General features: G+C 40.8%; 1 protein-coding gene across 2 annotated transcripts; it reads right to left on the bottom strand.

The window, feature by feature from the left end:
• Positions 1-541: 541 nt before the first annotated feature.
• Positions 542-21,310, bottom strand: ccdc69 (coiled-coil domain containing 69). Of its 2 annotated transcripts, none has more exons than XM_084953259.1 (9): positions 21,120-21,310; positions 12,073-12,133; positions 8,042-8,211; positions 7,406-7,493; positions 6,901-6,974; positions 5,870-5,971; positions 5,639-5,758; positions 4,592-4,689; positions 542-3,999 (listed from the first exon to the last, which is right to left on the bottom strand). In XM_084953259.1, the coding sequence occupies exons 1-9, from the start codon at positions 21,138-21,140 to the stop codon at positions 3,831-3,833; spliced, it is 903 nt and encodes a 300-aa protein (XP_084809385.1). In that variant the 5' UTR covers positions 21,141-21,310; the 3' UTR covers positions 542-3,830. The 2 variants fall into 2 exon arrangements, with proteins under 2 accessions (XP_084809385.1, XP_084809377.1); XM_084953251.1 differs by having other exon boundaries at positions 12,073-12,136; positions 21,120-21,309.
• Between the last annotated feature and the right edge of the window lie 989 nt (positions 21,311-22,299).

Consider the following 22,299-nt stretch of genomic DNA (forward strand, 5'->3'; position numbering starts at 1 on the left):
CTCAGTTCAGAATAAGACTGTTTAGTATATGGTCATCTGCTGGGCATTAATTTAATGTTAGCATTAGCTCCCAGTGACATCAGCTAGTGATGTAATGTCTTTGGGAAAGCCTGTGGTGGTGATCACATTCACAGGTTGTATTCCAGTGGCTGGTTTCTGCTGCCCCCTCATGGTCACAGATCAGCATTACACAACTCAATCTTTATCATTTAGTAACAATTTTCTGCTCGTTCTCCTTGTTCTTAGTGTCTTTTTTTGTTATTTTTATTGTGGACTTAAGAATTTTAGTTCAAATTCCTCACTAAATTATATATAAAATTCCTGTTACCCACTGAAAGTCCCCCCCTCCCCCCGCCCATTTTCTTCTTAATATTTAAGATTAGGAATTTATACTTTATCTTTAAGTTTATTAGGGAGTTTAACATTACATACAAACTGTTTTTTTTAAGTATTTTCGTTCTCTGTACGATATTACATCTTGATCAAATCCAAATGTAAGTAAAAATGTAATCTCAGATGAAATTATTAACAGCAGTCAAACTCAGTTACAGATTTTTATTTCAACAAGTCAAAAACAAAACAAAGAAAACATTTGAGTGTATTTACATCACGCTGTGAAAGCAAACCGCTTGACTTCCATTTGACTGCAAAAAGACATACTACTTTTTTTCTTTACATGTAGGAAAGAGAAGAAGAAAAAAATCTAAACTGTACAATATGTAAATCTCTATAAATGCCTGGTAAAAATAGCGGTCAAAGTGCTGGTGCAAAATACAGAGCTGTAACAACACTGACATTGTTTTTTGGCAATACAAACTTACATCATGCAAAAAAAAACAAAAAAAAAAAAAAACAGACAAGATAACAATATTTTTCAAATCTTCCAAAGGAAAAAAAAAATCCATCAACTGACTCAAAGACTGTATACAGTGATTAGATTTCTGTGACTGTTCTTAAGTATTTACTTGTGAAAATTAAACTGTTCAAGCTTTAAATGTGCCTGTTACTGAAATAGACATTTTAAGAATCCTGCAAAATGGCGGATGCCAGCATGTTAGCATTTCGTTGTCTGCTAAATGACTAACAGCTTCACAAAGTTGCATGGAAAAGGACACTTCAGATTTATGTGATTTAGATAACTATTTTAACTGGTCGCAGAATTTAGCTCAATGTTTACATCACATCACTGAATAACTTAAAACAATAAACACCCAAACAGCCAGTCTGCTAATATTTGTGAGCTACTGTGGCTAGCTGGCATATTACCAGTTAGATAACACAGCTAAAAGGATAGATTAACTGACTAACAAAGAGATGTAGAAAGGAAAAGTACTGATGTTCTGTGGTTAAACTGCTTTAACTTCTAGTTAGCAGCTAAGCTAGCTAGCTAGCTAACAAATACACATGATAAAATGGTTATATAAAAGCAGTAAATATATCAAGAACATGATAAGCATGCTCACTCTAATATATTATGAACACAACCAGAACAAGCTGGCTAAGCCTACACAGCTAATTACTGGAGCCAGCCAACATGTTAGCAGTTAGCCTACCTGCCACAATAGCTCACGGACTAATAGAGCAGAGTCTGGTGCGACCTTGCGCCAGACATTTTCTAACTGTTAGCATCCCTGTTAATGTAGTTTTGAACCAACAGTTGGTTGAAAAAAAAAAACCCTCACCCTTTAAACCATTCTGCTTGCTAAGGTTAAGATATGAATGTGTATTTTATTAAGTATTGTGTGCTAGCACTCTGACATGTACCTTTTTTTCTGGGGATGTTAATATACTAACGGGTAAACACACGACTAACATGCTAATAATTTACTGCTAGCACATCATCCCTAATTGACAATAACAACCAGCACTGATAGCTCTTACAGAGGTGTTCACTGAAGCTCTGGTGCTAGGTTTTAACATTCAGCTAACATATCTTAATATTATTGCAACGCTTTCCAACCAAAAGACAATAGCGTGAGATATTATGTTAGCGTGCCATATATAGCGTGTAATTTTTTTTTAACGAATAAAACTATGGCTGAGAAAAACTGTTGATCTGAAAGCCCATTTAATGCTTTAATAACCTTTAATGCAGTTTGTTTTTTGACTCCTAAATACTCAATTACTGATGCTGTACAATGAAAATTGTGATCTCAATTGAACATCAAAAAAAAATAGAAGTGCTTGGAAAGAACTGAGAGAACCAACTACAGTAAAAAAAAAAATATATATATATATATATATCTGAACCTTCCAGCAGAAGTTTGTAATGAGAGAAAAACCTGAAAGACTTCCCTACAAAGCACTAAGCACTGTTCCAACACAGGGTAGGTGTGAACTGGTGTCAATATTTACCTTTCTATTTCCATTGCTCCACCCTACATCGATAACTGTACTAGTCCTTTCAGGGTTTAAACTTCTGCTCACTTTTATGTTTACTACTGGTGTTGTAAAATACCACCTCGTGAAAAATAACCCACAGCCGAAAGTTACCAGTAGAAACTGGGGTGATTTACGTGAAAAGAAAAAAATAATTCCAGACAGAGCCAGCAGGTCTGTTGTTTGTAGAGATAGCCCTGTTTTTTGTTTTGTTTTTTTAAATTTTGTGGACTATTAGTGAAAGGAGCAAGTTGGAAATAAAAAGGATAAAAGAAGTGGAAAAACAGTCCCTGCAGTTAGAAAAGGCACAAAGGTAAACGCTAAAACACTAATAAACTGGAAAGCCATCAAGTACTAGTCATATTTTTTCTTGAGGATCCTCAGGACGCTCATCAAATGCATTAACCATCCAAGTAAAACAGGCCTTTGTTACAACCCTTGAAACCTCAGAGGTCTCAGATTTTCTGGTACCATCAACAAACCTGGTTCCCAGCAGAGTCCTTGGAGAAAGTTTAATACGTTTGAACCTTCAGCTACTTCACGTGCATCAAATACTGTTCAACTCAGCAAGGCTCCAACTTCAGCAAAGACGCTCATGAGATCTTTGATCAGCACTTCGGTGTCCTGATGGGAGGCACTTTGGCATTGGCATTTGGAATTTCCAGAACCATAATACCTACGGATACAGTGACTGGAGTAACAGTTAGTCAGCAAAAGAAATCAAATTAGTCAAGTTTTATGGCTTTTGTCACACGAAAATTGCCTGTTATTGGATGTAATTTATGAAATAAATTCTAGACTGATGATGGGCTGAAGGTTTAATTCAAAAAGGAAAGTCATGAATAGCTGAAGGCCTAGACCTGAAAAGGCACACCTGATGAAGCATCGCAGCATATGATGCAGGTTTTATGGCGCCACCAGGAGTTCTTGGACTTGAACTCAAGATTGAGTCAAGTAGCGGAGTGAAGTTAACTGCTAACGTGATGTTACGGACAGAACGAGCATTTCTGTGCTGCCACGCTCATCAGTCCGTTTTTGCTCTGCAATAAAATAAAACTCTTCCTAGTATCTCAGTTTCATGCTTTCTGTAGCATTTAAACCACCATCAAACCGATGATCGTCATTAGAAAATGCCAGAAAAACAAAAATAAACATGTCTCTCTGGCTCCAAACAGTTCGTGCATACAGCGGTAAACGCTCAAAGCTTGCTGTGATCTCAGAGGATCCAGAGTTGTTCAGTAAACCTCATCGACTGCAGAAGATCCGCTGGCTGCAGTGAAACCGATGTTCTCGTTGATCAGCATTAATGTAGGCAGAGTCAGAGCTCCAGAGACTCTAACGTGAACTCGGAGGGTTGGCCGCTCTTGCTGTTTGACTCTTTTGCTCAGTTAATGAAACCAGACGGGCTGCGTGCTAGTCGGAAAAAGATCCAGGGTCAGACTCGCAGTCGGTCATCTTGGCGTGATCTCCGGCATCACGGTGGGCAGGTGGATGGGCGGGCACGAGTCCCTGTGTCTCAGCTTGAACATCAGCTGCTCTTTTTCCTGAGAAAGCTTCTGGTTGGATGCTACCTGCCTCTCCAGCGCCACCTTCAGGTCTTGCTGCTCCTTCGATAGCTGCCTGAGAACAGGAAGAAAGGGAAAATTATTTGAGAAAGGACAAGGTGGTTGGGGACCTCTGTTACGTCTTTATGTTTCCTAGAAAACGGAGCAACAGACTGCACTGATCCAAGGATACTGATTTGTTTCGGCTGCTCTGCCTCACAGATTTTAAACTGGTGCTCAAAGTTGTTTTTAGAACAAATTTTCTTTAGCTTGTGACACTTGGAGTGGATGTAAACACATTTCGTAGCTCTGAAAGCTGAAACCTGCAATACTTCAGCAAAAAATAAAGTTAATGTAAACAGAGATCAGCTGATTCTGAGAGGGTCAGGTGGGAACTTTGCTCAGGTTTGTCTGGTTTTATAAGAAATTACTCTTCTCTAATCTTAATGAGGTTTTTCTGAGGGTTGAATCTGAAGTTAGATCAGTTACTATCACTAAATCAAAATGTGTTGCTCCTTTAGCTTCAAACATGCACCTCCTTATATTAAACTGTTCTAACACCAGCCCATTTTGACTGAAGCGCTCCTGCAGGAAGATGTTCTGTCCAGCAGGTGGCAGCACACTCATGCCTCTGCTTTCTTCACTCTATTAAATATTCAGGCACGTACTGAATGAGAGTCTGGCAGTTGTCTATCCGGACCCTCAGGTCCTCGTTCTGCTGCATGGTGTGGACGATCTGGTCCTCCAAAGCCAAATTCTTCTCCACCTGAAAATCATGAGACGAGCATGAAGACGAAGAGCGTCGTGGAAAGAATGAGCCCCACAAACACAAGGAAACGTAAAGTTTGAGGTCAAAGTTCAGGTTGTCTGCAGTGTTCAGCACATGAAGTCAAACTTTTAAAGTCTTGTAACATCACAGTTACTACAAAGAGATGTCTTTGTACTAACAAAGTTTTTTTGCATTTTCTCTGCAAACTCTGGACTCAGGATTTTAAAAAGCTCATTTAACGATTATCTTACTGAGGAGGTGCATTAATGAATTATTCAGAGTTGTTTTTAAACAGCATGGGTCTAGAACTCAAAGATTTAAGGCAGCGGTCCCCAACCTTTTTTGCGCCACGGACCGGTTTATGCCCGACAATATTTTCATGGACCAGCCTTTAAGGTGTTGCGGATAAATACAACAAAATAAAACTAGTACCGGTACCGAAAAAAAGAAAATTTATTCATAACACACGTGAAAAGACCAAGGAAAACTGAGTAAACGATAACAAAATAACGCTGAAAACCGATAAAAACCCTGAAAACTATGCATTTCACACCTGAGCCTCAACTCTCGCGGCCCGGTACCAAACGACTCACGGACCGGTACCGGTCCGAGGCCCGGGGGTTGGGGACCGCTGATTTAAGGTAAATGGTTTTCTCTGATATCCACAGGCCTTTCTAAAGCCTGCAGCTTGCAGCTGCTATTATATATTTTGTATAAAACCTTCTGAACAGATACAAAAACTATAGCTGGCAATAAAAAAGGAGAGCAGCTCCTGCACATCTGAGAAAACTCAGATCATTTCACATGAAACACAGCTCGCTCTAACACTCAGCATGTATCTGGTGTCTGTAGCTTCATCACGTCCACATCAGCTTCGGCGTCATCGTACGGACAGGTGACGTAAAAGCTTCACACCTGCAGAAACTCTTTAAACATCATCACGTACCAGCGTGTCCATCTGCTGCAGCTTCCTGTTCTGCTCCTGCACACGCTCACTCTTCATCTCAATCACAAACACCAGGGACTCCTGCTCAGACTCCCAGAATGCACCTGGGCTCCCGTGAGCCTAAACAGGATATTAAAGAGTTTTAATATTGTAGTTACAGGTGGTTTAAATTGATTTAACTTCAAACACAAGTTTAACTTTAATTTTATGTAAACACACACACACACACACCTGTATATTCCTCTGCAGGTCCTTCTTAAACGTCGATTCTTCGACTCGTCTCTTCAGCTCGTTGTAAACCTGCAGCTCTGCCTTCAGCTCCTCCACTTTAGCCTGCAAAAACAAAACAAAAACACTTAATTCAGCTTCTTCCTGGTTACTGAATACATGAAACATCAACACGCTAACATCCAGAACAGCGCCCCCTACTGGAGTTCTCCCAAGGTTTCTGCAGGTATGTTTAACACTGCTGCTTACAGAAACTAATTCAATACCTTCAATGCCAGAAGGGGCAAAATGTACCCAAATATGTCCATGCAAAACCTTTGAAGCCTCAAATTCACAGAATTTAAAAGGATCACCAGAATTATTAAACAGATTATTACTGTTGTAATTTACTGCTGTTTCTCTTTTTTCCCCCTAGAACAAACTGGATTCAGTGTTTTAAAAAAATAAAATAAAAACACTCATTCAGCTCATTGCCATTAGCAGGTGCCTGTGTGGTTCTCCCATACAGTTTATGCAGTTTAATAACCAAGCTAACTGACGTTATTTGATGACTTAGCACTAAAAGCTAAGCTCATACCGAGGCTTCCAAACACAGAGTCTAATATATACAGACAAACATGGAATCTTTTATATACAGGCTATGTCTTTAACTTTAAGCTCAAATTAGTGAAACTGAGGTCTGTATCATACAAACGATCTCCGCTCTCACCGTTACTTCACATATTTGTTCTTTTCATCAGCTACAAATACCTGAAATTACAATTACCGCTTTTACCAAGTGCATCAACTGTGGGAACCATATCTTTTAAAATGTAGACTGTTATAAGAGCTTCACTAACACTTAATAATTAATGGGTAAAACAAAACAAAATTACTCACACACAAACAGGAAACACAGACTTTGTGAGATAAATCAAGAATGAAATTAAATCTAGTCGTTAAATACAGAATTTCATTTACATTCTCGGCTGATTTTCAGACTGTATTAACAGACACAAAAACACTGCTCGTCGTTTCCACATTTATGGGTTTACCTTGAGAACGTTTTCAGCCTCCTGAAACTTTTCTGTCAGTTGATTTTTCTCGTGCTCGTTTCTCCTCTGCAGCTCTGCAGGAAACAACACAAACTCTGTTTATAGTCCCAGCATCACATGACCTCAAACAAGTACATGTAGACCATAGCTAAGAAGTTTGGCGAAATGTTTTTAACATCTAACATGACTCATACAGGATTACTTTTTAAAAGTGGCTTCACTTGTGTTTGTCGGGTTCTTTTATCTATAACAGATATTCTAATTAGACAAGAAAAAAGAGACAAAAAACAACCACAAAGACATATAAAATGACCAAAAGGAGACTAAAAATGACTTCAGGGTGACAAAAGAAATGAGAATCCAGTCTGCTTCTTAGTCATTTCCCGCTTCTTTGATCCTGGGGGTCTCTCTGCAGGAGGGGAAGTCTGTGGTCCTATAATCACAACTCGTTAAACAAATACAGCAGATATAAGTGTCGACTCTCCAGCCGTCTGCTGTGCGTTACCTTCCACGTGCCTCTCGTGCTCCTCAGTAGCAGATTTACTCTTCTGTTCATGCAGGATGTTCAAATCGGCCGTCGTCTCCGTTTTCACCTGGAAGTTAGGACAGATTCAGTTTAATAGAGAGGAAAATAATGAGACAGTTGGATGGCAGGTGTCAATAAAACAGGACACATGAAGTCCCAAAAACCTGTTGTGTTTTACAAAGAAACTTGACTGGTTTCTGTGCTCTTTTAATCACTGACATCTTTTTAAGAAGTCCATTCACTAGTTTTCTTCTTTTTTAAAATCTTCTTTGGCAGAACACAGAAATGTCTAATATCTTATTAAAGGTGGCATCCCTCAAGGCACTATTTTTGGTCCTCATTATTTTCAGCATCACAACACTTCGAGTCTATATTTCATAAGCACCATATTCAGAATCATTCTGTATGCAGATGATAGTACATTTTAATCTACCTGCTGTACCTAAGAGTTCCTACTCACTGAAAAACCTCTTCGGCTGTTTAGAATAATTTCTGGATGGTAAAAAAAAAAAAAAAAAAAACAAAAAACAAAACAGAGAACACTGTTTATTTTCAATCAACAACGAAAATCAGTGATTCCAGATAATCAGGTCAGTAATCAGAAGAACATCTCACCTTATCGAGGATGCTCAGTACGAGGCCACACAGTTCTTCATCACCATGGTCTTTCAGTAACTCCGCCCTCTCTGGGTTCCCATTGGCCTCCCTTAAAATCCTCAGCTGCCACTCAAACCGCTCCAACTGCTTCTCCAGACAGACGTCCGGCTCACCTGACGCACGTTTACCTGCCAACCGACACAAAAACATGACCTTGAGTTACAAACATGCTTTAGAGCAGAGGTTCCCAAAGTGTGGGGCCCGCCCCCTGGGGGGGCACGCAGTCATTGCAGGGGGGCGCGGTATGAAAAGAAAAAAAAAGAAAAAAGAATGCTTGGACACTGCTAGCATAATGGACAGGGTTTTGACGGGGCTCCCACACAAACCCAAAGCAGTAGATGAAGCACACCGCCCTCTTCAGGCAAAGAGGGGAACTACAGACACACCGCCCTCTTCAGGCAGAGAGTGGAACTACAGACACACCGCCCTCTTCAGGCAAAGAGCGGAACTACAGGCATTATAGGTTGACTAATGTTTTGGCTGCCGTGACAGCATTTTCCCAGCTTTTATGATGAAGTTTATATTAAAAAAATATTTCAATAGAAAGACTGAAGAATTTTTTTTTGTTTCTACTATTTTTACCTATCAACCTCCTTACGAATAATCAGAATCTGCGTTGGAAAAGCCACACTAAGTTCATAGTTTGTATGTCCTGTTTGTTAATGTGTTACTGAAGCTGTGAAGCACTTTGCAAATTTGTTTTTATGAAAAATATTGTAACGTTTTTCAGGCCTTCTAAACTTCACTTTTCTTGACTTTAATTTCATACTTTTTAATGACCGTGGGAATCATGAAAAAAATGTTCTCTCAAGGTCTAAAGCTGAAGTTCATCCTTGCAAGAACACACGGTCATGAATCACACCTGTATGCAGGAAGTGTTTCTCACTGCAGTTCTTATTTCAACCCGTCGATTACAGCACGGACATGCAGACACACGATCTGTTCATTCAGTTTCAGTGACGTCTTCAGTTTGGATAAACCCGATCACATTTCAGCTGTCACAAACACAATGAAGGTTATCATTAACAAAACATCTGGAGTCAAAAACAAGCTGCCACATATTTTAATACCGGGAGCCAACGGGGCTTTCAGGCCTTACTTAATATCTGTATTTTTCTAATAATCCCAGTTCAAATTCAGCCTCAAACAGGTCGGAGCCTGTCCGATGTTTAGACAAAGACCAGCTTTACTTTGATTTGAGTTTATTCACAAAGTCCTGCAGCAGCATGTAAACACAGAAAAATGAGACCCGACGGAGTTCAGAGCAATAAAGTCGCATTTTTAAAGCTTTAAAATCCACGTGGAGACAATTTAACATGAGAGGAAGTGATGAGTTTTAGTTTAAATCTTCTGAGAGCTGGAACAGTGCAATTTTCAACCAAAAAAAAACATGAATGAATGAATGAATAAATGTGCAAATATGCTGTTTTTAAGGTGAACTTCCAGCTAGTGGTTCACAGGATGACGACACATCTTCCTCCATCACTGCAGTTTAAACGACCGGCTCGTAAACAGGAGGAAATGAGGGTGCAGCGAGCGTCAGCGGTGAGTCAAACCTTCAAAGCAGCTGCTTCATTCAGTCACTCTGATAAAATCAGTGTGAGGATGATCGTTCAGAGCTCGTTTGTCACTGCTGGGAAACTGGAGCTCGTAAAAATGTGAATATTGTCTGTTTTCATAGGACCGTCACATGATTTGGCTGAGTAAAGCCACACACTGGAAAGCTGAACTGAAACATGAGACATATGGCACTACGTCATGTTAAACTCTGTAGTTTTATTCCATTTCATAGTTTTAAATCTTTTCATTAATAACATAAAAATATTTAATAAACCTAAAACAAGAATAATGAATAAGTCGAGCTTTGTTATTTGACATAGATTAATTTCATTTTTTTGTTAAAAAGGTCACTTTTTTCCTGTTACTGCATTATTACATCCATTTCTATGGATTTGATTCTATTTAAGATGATTCTGCCTTTTTTGTGACATTTTATTTGGCTGACCGATGCAGGATTTTTAAGGCCAGTACCAATAATATTTAACTCATTCAAAGTCAGATATATGGGCCAATATGTAGCGTAAAACATATTGCCAACATTCGTTATGTGTAATCATTTGTAAGCCCTTAATATAAAACGACAATGCAGTTTAAAGAAATTGTGGATTACTTGTTTACTCCAACCAGCTGGTTGTTGTTTGCTCCAAACAAGAGTTGCCAGCTGGGAAGTTGCACAGCACCCTCCGGTGGGCAAACTATGCAGCATCACTTGTAACAGGTTTGAAGGGTGTTTCTACAGTCTCTACTTACCTTTTTCATTTTCATTCATCAGCCATTATTAAAACTGATACGGCAAGACTGGCAGTCAGTTAATATTGGCAAATATATTGGTCGAACTGTCTTTATTCTATTTATTTAGGGGTTTTTTCTTTACTAGCTGATTGTTTTTAATTTAATTTGATGTACTCTTTTGTCCATTTAAGTATTTTAAATTTGTGAATGACTTTTCTTCTTTTTGATTTACTTTAAATTGTTGTTTAGCACTTTGAACTCTGCATTACAAGTGCTATCAGATACATTCTCACTACTGATCTGCAATGTACTCCAGGGTGTACCCAGCTTCTTGCCCTATGACCGCTGGGATCTCCCTGAACCCTGAACTGGATAAATGGAAGAAAATAGATGACTGACAATAAGTCCGGGTTTAAAGAGAACTTTTTGAAAACTCTTACATAAAAAAAAAAAAAACATCCATAAACTTGTTTTATTGGTGACAAGCATGTTTAGATTCCCTGTTACTGAAGCGTAAAATAACGCTTACATAAAATAAACGCGAGGCTAAGACTAACAGGCTAAGTGTCCGGCTACGAGGCAGCGAAAGTAAGAAAAATGTTAATAATCTGCTCCAACTGATGGATGTGTCTGAGGTGGAGACATCTGTCCTGCATAAACAGAACTAGCCTAAACCTTCGACCCAAATAAGGAAAAAGAAACACAGTAGCATAAAATCAATGCTATGCTAAAGGCTCCGTTAGCATTCGACCTTTAAACTGTCAGGTAAAAAACCTGAACAGGTAAAACTGTAAGACGTGTTCTGTTAGAGGGAGATAAAGGTGTTCTAACAGGTGTGAACAGACACCTGTAACGTTCTGATGATGATGTCACTTCAGTTTCTGTTTATTTAGGAAAGGCCAGGAAGCATGACTTCTTTCGTCTGTCATGCAACAGATTTATCTGCGCACAGGCTCATTTTCATCTGCAGCACCTGGCAGCTTGATGGCTCATTAAAAAAAGCCTTAGAATAAACTAAGATGGCAGTTTGTTCTATATGAAATGGTCAGAGCTCTTTTCCAGCAAGTTCTGAGGTGACTCGAAGGTTTTCCCGTTCCAGGAGTGTCCTGGCTGTGGCCTGGGGACAAGCCCAAAACACCGCGCAGTACAGGTGAGCATGGGATCTACTCTGACCTCCTCCCGAATGACCAAGTTCCTCACCCTCTTTCTAAGCGAACCTTATTTATTTATTTTTTTAGAAAAAAAAGAGAGGATGAAACCAGTCATATATCAGCTGCTTATTTTCACTGGAAGTGTAAAGAAGCAGAATTACAAAAATCTGTGTCACCATCTAAATACCAGCCCATTTACGGAGAAGAACACGCTGTAATTATCACACATGCATTTATCCCACCACCAAAAACAGAAACGAGAACTTCTATAGAAACAATTCTGTGACATCACTCAGAGAGGAAGAGGTCGGTCCTTTTTCCTCAGAAAAAAAGGAGTCTTTGTACTCCTAAAATATGAAGTATGACTCTACGCAACCACAGCCGCATTACAGCAGAGTGAAAGTAAAACCTCTCATCATCAGTCAGACTGATTCTCATGACATTAGGTTCAGAAAAACAAGAGAAGCAAACAGGAAGCGAAAGAAGAGTGAAGAGGAAACCACAGTCTGCAGCACATGCATAAATATCTGTGTAAAATATACTCACCTTCATCATCCTGGCGGATGTTTGCCTTCTGAGTCTTCTCTCCTTTCTTGCCTTTGCTTTTCTTCTGATAAGACAAAAAGGAGACGTTGCAGTAAATAAACAGAGGTTCAAATTCCTCTTAATGAACATGTATTATTAAAAATAATCAGAGAATGGCATCAAACCTCTGGGATACTGACTTAAGTAGCAGTTTCAGCTGCACTAGACGGGCAACAATGGGAACCCCCAAAACAGGAATGATTTCACAGCTGGAGCCCACTCACATTTTCTCCCAGCTAACATTGTGTGACTTCTTTTTCACTAGTTTTGCATTTGGGAAGTGTCAGTGTAGCTACTGATAGCATAAGGCGATACCTGGACCCTGCAGGGGTTACACAGGTAGTACATCTCCACATGTCATTAACAGGTGTGCCTCCCAACACAGTCTCAGGAGCGTGGAGGAGACTCCTGGAGATGGGCAGTTACTCTGGGAGAGCTGGACAGGGCGGCAGAAGGTCCTAAACCCATCAGCAGGGCTCATGTCTCCTTTGTGCGAGAAGCAACAGGATGAGCACTGCCAGAGCTACAAAATGACCTCCAGCAGGTCACTGGTGTGAATGTCTCTGACCACATGATCAGACACAGACTTCCTGAGGGTGACCAGAGGGCCCGACATCCTCCAGTGGGCCTGTGCTCACTGCCCGGCACTATGGAGCCTGATTGGCATTTGTCATAATTACAGCCATGTGAGCAGTAGTTTTATGCTGACAGTCAACTTCCTGTTGGCTCTGACCAGGTTCATTAGAGAAAAGCGACTCTCTAATATTAGCTAATGCTGCTAATGCTGACAGACTGCTTGATACCCACTTTACCAGCTAACGTCAGCATGCTGATAGCCGTCGACTGGTTATGTTAGTGACTGGTAGACTTCGTTGCTAAGCTAACATTAGCTTGTGTTGTTTGCTACTGATGGTGAGGTGGAAGAGAAACGCTGAGCAACTCACAAGAAAGGAAGATCTGAAACACTTTGAGTTTAAAGAAACCCGAGTCAGGGAAGGTTTGAGCTTTTGATGTACACTACCACCTGTCCAGAGATCAGCTTTAATAACATCCCATAATAATTAGACATGAAGTGAAGTGTTACGATGTGACCGAGTCCTGGTCCGGCTCCAGGTAACTAACTGGAGCAGGGAGTTTGTTATGAAAGCGTCTCATTAGTGTCCACATGACTGACGCTCAAACTTTCCCTCTTTTCTTTGTGTGTTACATAACTTCAGCTGCTGCAGGACAACAGACGGCTGTTCCTGCTGCTGAAAACCAAACGACCTGCAGCCGCTCGGTGCCTGCACAGAGACGATCCACCACCTGGGGCAGGTCTGAATCCCAAAAGAAAGATTAAAAAGACTTCAGATTGTGACAAGGTGTTGGGTGAGGAGCTACAAAAATATAACAAACGATTCAACATTAACACGAATGAAGTGCTTTTAATGTAAAAACCTGCAGCTGCACCTGGAAAAGGTGGAGCAGACAAACAAAAGGATCAAGTGATTTACTGAAAGCCTTCTTAAAAACTTCTTAAAAAGAAACATAATCTAACTTAAACCAGTTTGACTGTTCTACCCTCTGAAGTATGAAACCATGAGGACAATAAAGGCTTTTATTACACACTTAAGATAACTGAAGTAGAGCTTAATCCAACAAGACATAAAAAGCTGATATAAAATAGATAAACACATGTTCTGACTATGGAATAATTACACTGACAAGCTTCTAGCTATTCTTCTGCCCATTATTATTACTACTAAACTTCAAGTTATTATTCTAATTTCAATGTCTCCCTCCATACTAGAGGAGAGCTTTAAGAGGCTGGGGTACAGGAAGGTTGTGGGAGGGGCTTCAGAGGGAGCGTGGCGGTGGGGCCAAGTGAGTCTGGGTTTACAGCGAGAGGAGCAAAGATGTAATAAATTTAAAAAAACAACAACAAAAAAAAAAAACAGATGTTGCTTCTAGATGGGAAAAAAGAAGCCTGCGTAGAAGTGACTTAAACATGCTTTTTATCTGAAGGCCACCAGATGGCGACAGACTCTGTAAACACGCCCCTGCTGAGTTTACGGACTCCGTCACTCGTTTCAAGTCATACTGAATTTAAAAAAAAAAAATTATGTTTTGTAATTGAAGCGTTGAAGCGCCTTGAGGCGACTTTTGTTGTGATTTGGAGCTATATAAATAAAATTGAATTGAATTGAATTACATCTTGTTTAAACCCGTTTCAAAATACAAGATTATCTGTGGTATGGAAACACCGAGTACTCATCACTAGTCATTAGCTAACAGTCAGAGCCAGCCTTCACAATCACATTTGGTTTTTGGATGGCGATCGCAGAAACGCGCAACTTGAGAAATTCAAATCACAATAGCTGCCTTAGGGCGCTTTATATCATGAGGTAAAGACTCTACAATAATACAGAGAAACAGAGAAAGCCCCAACAATCAGACGTCCGCCCTGACCAAGCGTTTTCGTGACAGCGGGAAGGAAAAACTCCCTTACAACAGGAAGAATACTCTGGCAGAAGAGAGGGGCGGCCATCTGCCACGACCCAGTGGTGAGGGGAGGAAGACACGCTGTGACATCACGTCCAGCATGAACTGTGGAAACAGTCACCTGCAAGTGAAGGTGCATGTGTGCCTTCACAATCTGGCTGTAAATCCATGTTTTTTTTCTTAAAGGTCCATTAAAAAGACTTTCCCTGTTTTGAAGCATCTGTGTGCAAATGCTGAACCCCTGTTTTCCCGCAGCATCTGTAAACTGTAATCTTTCAGCAGCTCACAGGAAGCCAGCATCACTTCAGCGAGAGAAAAAAAAGGAACGCCGAAAACTCGCTTATCCCATTAAAGAAAGAAAAATATCGATCAGGATACACGCAACTCATTACTTAACCAGCATTGTTCAATCCCAGCAACACACACACACACACACAAACAAACACTTGCATAAGTTAGACGTGTATCCAAACACACACTGAAATGCTTACTGTATTGCCTCACACCATCTTATTGCTCAAACACTGAGGCCAAACAATCACGCCCTAAAACACTGCCACACACACACACACACACACACACACGCACACACGCTATATAAACACTTCAAACTCTGCTCTGCAAACCGGACACCCTCTTTATTTAAACTCGGAGCAGAAACAATAAATATCTCTGGCTCAAACACGTCGACGTGGACTCAACCTCTGAGGAGGAGGAGGAGGAGGAGGAAGGTGGTGGTGAGGAGAAGCATATGTTCCTGCAGGCGTTGTGGAGGCCCTCACTTTTTAAAATGGCCATAAATCAGAAGCAAGATTCCTCTCCTGTGTTTAAACAACACTTCACCTCGGAGAAAAACCTGCCTGCAGAGAAACAGACGCCTGGTTTCACGGAGCAGAGACCAGACTCAGCTCCCGAAACCTCCACCACGAGGAAAAAACACTGATTAACAAGTTTGGGTTAAACTGCAGCAACTGAACAGCTGAGCGAGTAAACGATGAAATGCTGAAATGGTCTCTGTGCCATGAACAATCCCACCGGACATCCTCAGAATCAGCTGTTTTTTTAAAAAAGAATTTTAGTTTATTCAGTGAAGCCGAGCAAAACTTTACCTTCTCGCTGTGAAGACTTTCAAAGTTTCACACTTTTTAAAGCTTTTTTGTTTAGCCTCCCTGAGGCTAAATTAGCCTACATGATATTTATAAGACTAGAACACATTTAAGCTCTGCTAAAACCTGAACCTAATTCAGGTTCACGTCCACTCTAAACACTAAACCTGGTTTCTGTTTTTTGACACCGACTCTGAGCATCAGCATGAAGGATCCATCAGAGCAGGGTGTTTGATCTGATCTCTGATAAATCACTGGAGCAAACTTTAAAAAGTGCATTCTGGGTAAACTTTCATCACCACGTGGCGGTGTAGCATGGTGTGTGCTTAGAACAAGTGAGAGCAGATGAAAGGTCTCCATTTAAAAGATAAATCAGCTGGAGGTCAGGATGGAGCTGCTCCTGCTCACACAGCAAGAGGTGGAGCGGCAGGTGGTTGCAGTGTTAGCAGTGATGCAGGTTTGATGTCACTGGTAGTAACCAGGAGGATGAGGTTGTGGATGAAAGCAGATGACATCAACTTCCTCTGGCGGTTGGCGTAGTTTAGAAACAGGGAGAGGAGTTCAGAGGTGCCTCCTAAAACCTGGACCCCACACCTCGTTGAGTAAATTTGGTTTGGGAACACCTCGTGGTCCCTGAGAAAAAAAAACTTTGCCAGAAGTAGAACGTCTTGAATAACGACTTCAGAAAAGTGGAACAGAAAAAAACTTCGAGGTTTTTTTTTTTTTTTAATGTGTCAGAATAAACTGTAACCTCTCAGTCAGAGCGATGTGTTCATACATCGCTCACGGAGGTCAACCTTTAAGGAAAGAATGCTAAGATTGCTAATGTTAGTACATGCATTCTTACTGCTAAACTAGCTGTCTAGTATTAATTTAAATTTCAGGTCAATCAAGCAGGTAATCAACTGAATTGGAGAACTCAACGACATATGAGTGAACAGAACTGAGATCATCTTTGAAATAGTTTATTCTTTAGCCACAATTTTCTGCACAGCTTCGTTTATCAGCTGTACTAAACCCAAAGTACTCCTGAACAGTTTACTAGTTATACTTTGTTTACTACTTCCCGTACATACTGCCCTCTATCGGCTTTTTCTTACAGAGCACCGCGATAACACGCTACTAAAGCGCAGCATCTGTTTTGAGAGACAGAAGTGACAACAACTCATCCAATTAAGACCACAGCCAGAGTATTTCATAACTTCACAAAATTCTTTTTTAGATCATTTATAACGGTTTATTTTGTGGGGTTTTCTGGGAAAAAGAGAAGATGTTTAAATTCTGTGTAGATAAAAACAGAATCCAGATATTTGTTATTCCTTCTGACATTTTTACCAGTGGTTCAAAGCTGAATTCATCAGTATTCATTAGTTCCTGTTATTTTAGCTCATGTGGTGAACTGATAGTTTTACTGCACAGAGGTTACACAGAGGGGGAGCAGAAACCGAACAAGCAGAAGTGCGTTCAGGTATTCGAGTTTTAAGCTTCGAGTCCTGCCAACTCTTATTTCCAAAACATCTTCCTCCACCCACGTTACTCTTCTCCTATCATCTTTAAAACAGACCGTCTGCTCTGTCTGGAGTCCAGACGGTGGAAAACTGTAACCTCTGAGAACCACCACACCATCTGTTGGTAGAAACAACTGGACGGGTGCAAACGAGAAGACCAAAGGTGAGAAACAAACTGCACGCGAGCAGAGCAGCAACACGAGCGGCGTTAATAGTCAGAGGTTTGAATATATTTGAATAGAGCTGCAACAGCTACTGACATGTTTCCAACAATCACAGCTGTGGATTCACCACGAGGCCTTCACGCGTGTTTAGGATTAAAGATTTTATAAGATTCAGTCTGAGAAGCCTCTCTGACCCACAGCGAGGAGCGGCACTCATTACTGTTATTAAAACCTTTACAGGTCAAAGAAAATGAATAAATAAATAATCAAAATCACCTGATCAACAAGCTCAAAGGTCCAGAAAAATGTCCTTTCAGCTGTTTCCCTCCACCACCCATCACAAACCAATAAACGCATTAAACTTTACTGTTTCAGACAGAAGCGCTCTGGTTTAATCAGCCACCTTTACATGCATCAGATCTCTTCTCTGTGTCCAAGGCTACAACGAGTTGATTAAAAGGCTCAGTGGTTACTTTGTATCCAACGTCTTTAGAAACTTTTCCTCTGGCTGCTCCACTCCGTGTGTGAGGAGGTGCACACGCAGCGAGACAGAGCAGAGAAAGGAGCAACTAACTTAACTTATTTTACTTATAAATCTAGTTTACATTCTCAGATGTTTGTCATGTTTTCATTTCAAAAAGAAGAATGACTCCAAATTTGTTAACTTAACACTCGTACCAGACTGATACCAGTCGTGCTAAAGAGGCGTCCAGTGAAGAGCAGTGACGTGGTGACCAAAGACCGTAGAGAGTCGCTGATGTTCAGCAACATAAACATAATTTATAAACATAATAAACATAATTTGCCCACTGTGAGGCACGCAGCTGACACCAATGAGTGAAGAATACTGCTGATTTACACTTGACAGAGCAGTAAATGCACGGTTACCTAGACAACCACACCCTGGAAAGCTCACTGGTTGCTAGCATAAAATTGTGAGCAACAATGCGATGCTCACTGAGCGAAATGCTTCCTAGACGGACGTCCTTAACAGTTTATTCCCGGTTATTTCCATAACTTTATCAATACGGCGCTCTCAGTTCAATAAGAAAGAAAACAGACGAGGTTAAATAAGGTCCGTACGTACTGTGTTTATGTAAGAGCCTGCAGTCTACATTAATCACATTCTTCAATCACCAAATCATACTTAGAATGTTGGCTTTTTACGCTGTACACATATGGTGTCACATTATGTAATTACCGATACAAATTAAAGGTTAGTTTAATCACATTTCACCTGTTTTAGTCGTGAACTAGCGCGGGACGGCACTGTTGCCAGTCACACAAGTGATTCTGTATACAGCCTTCAGCATAGCGAGCACAGATACCGCAGTGACTCCGCAATGTCACCACTGGCTGTTCCCTTCCAGTCCATTTGAAAAATGGCGGCAGCAGTAAAGAAGGAGGAAACAGGAGGAAATGATGGGACCAAATGGACCAATCGCAGTCACTGCACAACATCGTGTTACAGTGTAGGGTTTCAAAGGGGTTTGCAGCTACGATTTTTAGTTTCCATGTCGCTGTGTGGACGCGTCAGCAGGCTTAAAGAGATTTCAATCCCAAACTGTGTTCACAATTTTAACTGCTGATAGAAAATCCATTTTATTTTTATTTAAAAAAAAGCATTAAAATAAGCAGAAATGTTGCGACTGACAACAGTTATAGGAATCATTCATAAATCATTGTGGATGTTAGTGGGGAAGGTGGTATTTGAGCAGCAGTGTAAATAAGTCTACTTTAATCTGAAATGCTATTAAAGCCGTCAGTGTGAGTGTGGATTTCCTCCTCAGGCTCTGAGCCTCTCTGACACGCCTCTTTCTATTCTGAGCTAATCAAAGATTTACTCGGCTTTGTGTTATGCAACAGCATCTTCAGCTGCCTCTGCGATGGAGCAATGTGCCCAAGGCAGGTATTTAAACCAGGATCAACATCAAATTATCCATCAACTTCAGTGTTATCACTCTGAAGCTCCAACCGAAGGCTTCAGCTGCAGCTCGTCGATACCAGGAGCTCCATTAGTCGGATCAATCGGATGGAAAAGTCTAAATGTCTCAGCTGGTCAATCAGTCACACTAAACACAAAATGCAAAGGTAGGTAAAGCCAAAACATCTGTATTGTCCAATAGCAGCTGGGGCGGTCCAGCGGTCCCCACATTAGCAGATACCACATGAAGTTTGGGAAATATATGATGTCATCACATTTCCTGTTGATTACTCGATGCTATAAAAAGTGTCGGCGTTTCTACGATTGTAGGTGGACATGAGCACAGACTGTAAATAAAAGATGGACGTAGATGTGACAAAAAAATGTGCATGTCCCATCTCAGAATTAGCAGTTAACATCATTGTGCCACATAAATTGAGTCAAGCCTTAAAGGGGAGGAGCTAAAACATCTTGCTTCAGGTAAAGGATGCATCAAGGGCCAGTATAGGATAAATAAGGGAAACTTTAAATTGTGCAAAGTTACTCTAACACAGTCCAAAAACAAAAGTACGGAGCTGGAAACCTTTTTCTCTGAATCTCTGCAGGAAGCAAAATGCTGATAACCTTTCTCTCAGTTTCAGAAAAATGCTGCAACCTGCTCGCTGAAAGGATCAGAGTGGATTCAGCTTCAGTGATATCAAAGTCCAAGTCGGCGGGACAACAAGAGGCTGTGTGAAGTTTTAGTGGCGCTGTCACTTTCTATCAATAACCAGTGGAAGACAACAGCTGGCAAACTTCACTTTTACCCCTGAGTGGGGCAGAATTACAGCCACAAGATGGGTGAACGCCGCAGAATCACACAGAGGGACGTATTAAGCACCAACAGCTGAGCCGCACGTGGAGGTGAATGGGTCGACAGCTCAGAAAGTGTAAAAACTGCAGCCGCAAACTCAGAAACATCCCGACCGAGGGTCCGACACGACCCGAACAAGGGTTCTGCAAAGAAAGACGGAACAATGTTTGGAGTCTTCACTGCCATTTCCTCTAGGAAGTATCATCTTATGACCAATGTGGTCATCTCAGGCACATTAGTCCCACTCCAACTCTTCCAACTTTTTGCTTGTGAGGGGCAGCCTATCAGAAGAAAGGATGAATTCAGAGGCCCAGGGAGTGATAAATAGGCATTAAATTGAACTGTGAGTGATGCAGAGCAGTTCTATCAGAGTGCAGCGATAAAACCATGAGCAGAAAGGTGTTTTTAGCATTTTGTGCTCTGGTTTGTGCTGGTTTGAGCCACCGTTTGTGGCCCGTGAGTACAGCTGGTTTAAACTGATGTAAACTTCTCCTTTTAAATCAAACCTCTCAGCTGAGTGAGGCTCACGGAGGGAAGTCGAGCTCACTGCAGCACGTTTTGGTGCTAAAAGCTTAAAGCTGCTTTAAGCTCGTAAATAAACTCACTTTATCTGCACACTGTAGGATTTCAGAGAAGTTTCTAAATGAATGTGTCTGAGGTCACTTCTTAGAAAGGAGCATCGTGGGAAAACTCAAACTCAAGATTAGAAACAGATGTTCAGGACGAGGAAAACGCCGTTTTTCCCACATTTTAGCGCCAAATCTCCACTTGCCGCCGTGTTTGTGACTCGGTTAAACTTGGGTAAAGACGATGCCTGTGCCGCGGACACACAGTCCGCTCCCCGTCGCTCATTCCCGGCACGTCTCGCCGCCGCCGACCGCCTGTTAATGAACCTCCGGCGGCAGAAAAACAGAAGACAAAGCAGAGCTGTGCCGGCGGGGTCCGCGAGTGTCTCCTGCCCGTGTGTCTCACCTTGCTCTGAGTGCAGCCCATTCCTCCTCCTCCGAGCTCCGCAGTCCCGTTAAAGCCGCTGATCTCCTGCTCCTTCCTCTGCTTCTCTGTTGACAACTTTCAAACACTCCGGAAAAAGTCCCATGAACGCACCGCTGCAGCAGCCGGCTAGGAGGGCAGGGCTTACCTTTGCTGCCTTCAGGGACAATCAGGAACTCTTTCTACAATCATCTCTTTAAAAAAAGGAAAATGTCCGAACTTTTTTTCCACCTCCACTATTCAAATTAACATTTGACAACACACAAAAAAGAAAAATAATTTTCTCCACTCAGAAGGCAAAAGAATTCAGACACTACATTGTTTACAACAATTTAGCATTCGGACTTATTTTCTGTTACATCCAAATTTCTGAAAAGGTCAAAAATCCCGAAACGTCCCAAAACGAATATATTTATTATCTCTATAGAATATAAATAATATATAAATCTAATATATTTTATTATTTATTTTATTCAGTGGATAACATTTTATTTTGTTTTCATATAATATTATTCTTGCAAATAAGTCCAGCTTCACATCTGAACAGTAAGAACATAAATCTTCAGACTGCATTTCCTCCACACTGTACTAAAGTCTGGACAGTAAATTTACACATCACTTTAATACCAACTTGTAAGACTTCAGAAATCTTTCACACTCCTGTCACGGCTGTAGCATCGCAGTTCTATTTTCCCACAGCGTTTGAAAGTAGCCGCATATCAAAACTGTGACATGCGCAGTAGCGACTCTATTGTCTATGGGAACCGTTATGGTAATGCAGAAAACTCGTGTGTAAGTTACACAACTGGTCTTAACCCCCCCTCCCCGCCCCCCGCTCAGCGGTTTATTTATCCTGAGGAAACTCCTACACAACAAAATTAATCTGAGAGCACCAGATAATCTATGAGTAATCTGAATTTCAACATAAAGTGAGGGTGTAATGGCTCTGAAACGCCCTCTGGACCTTAAATTACTTCACATATTGAAAAAAAAGTATGTAGAATATGTTACTGTGGATGTCAAAATAATAATAATTTAAACATAATAATAATAATAATAATAATAATAATTTCCAGGTGGGAAATTCACACAAACGGCTATTTTGATTCACGAGCTGCAGAGTTTCACGCAGAAAGGTGTCAGATAAAAGTAAATATTTAGT

The sequence above is a fragment of the Perissodus microlepis genome, chromosome 2 (assembly GCF_051167445.1).
Source record: "Perissodus microlepis isolate ML-2025 ecotype Zambia chromosome 2, ASM5116744v1, whole genome shotgun sequence".
Lineage (NCBI taxonomy): Eukaryota > Metazoa > Chordata > Actinopteri > Cichliformes > Cichlidae > Perissodus > Perissodus microlepis.

Bases quoted from the DNA above. Each gene is read 5' to 3' on its own strand.
- ccdc69 (XM_084953251.1), bottom strand. From the start codon at position 21,140: ATGGGCTGCACTCAGAGCAAG. The intron at 12,137-21,119 runs GTGAGACACACG...TTGTCTTATCAG, and splicing joins TGGGCTGCACTCAGAGCAAG to AAGAAAAGCAAAGGCAAGAA. The intron at 7,494-8,041 runs GTGAGATGTTCT...CCTAACTTCCAG, and splicing joins TACTGAGCATCCTCGATAAG to GTGAAAACGGAGACGACGGC.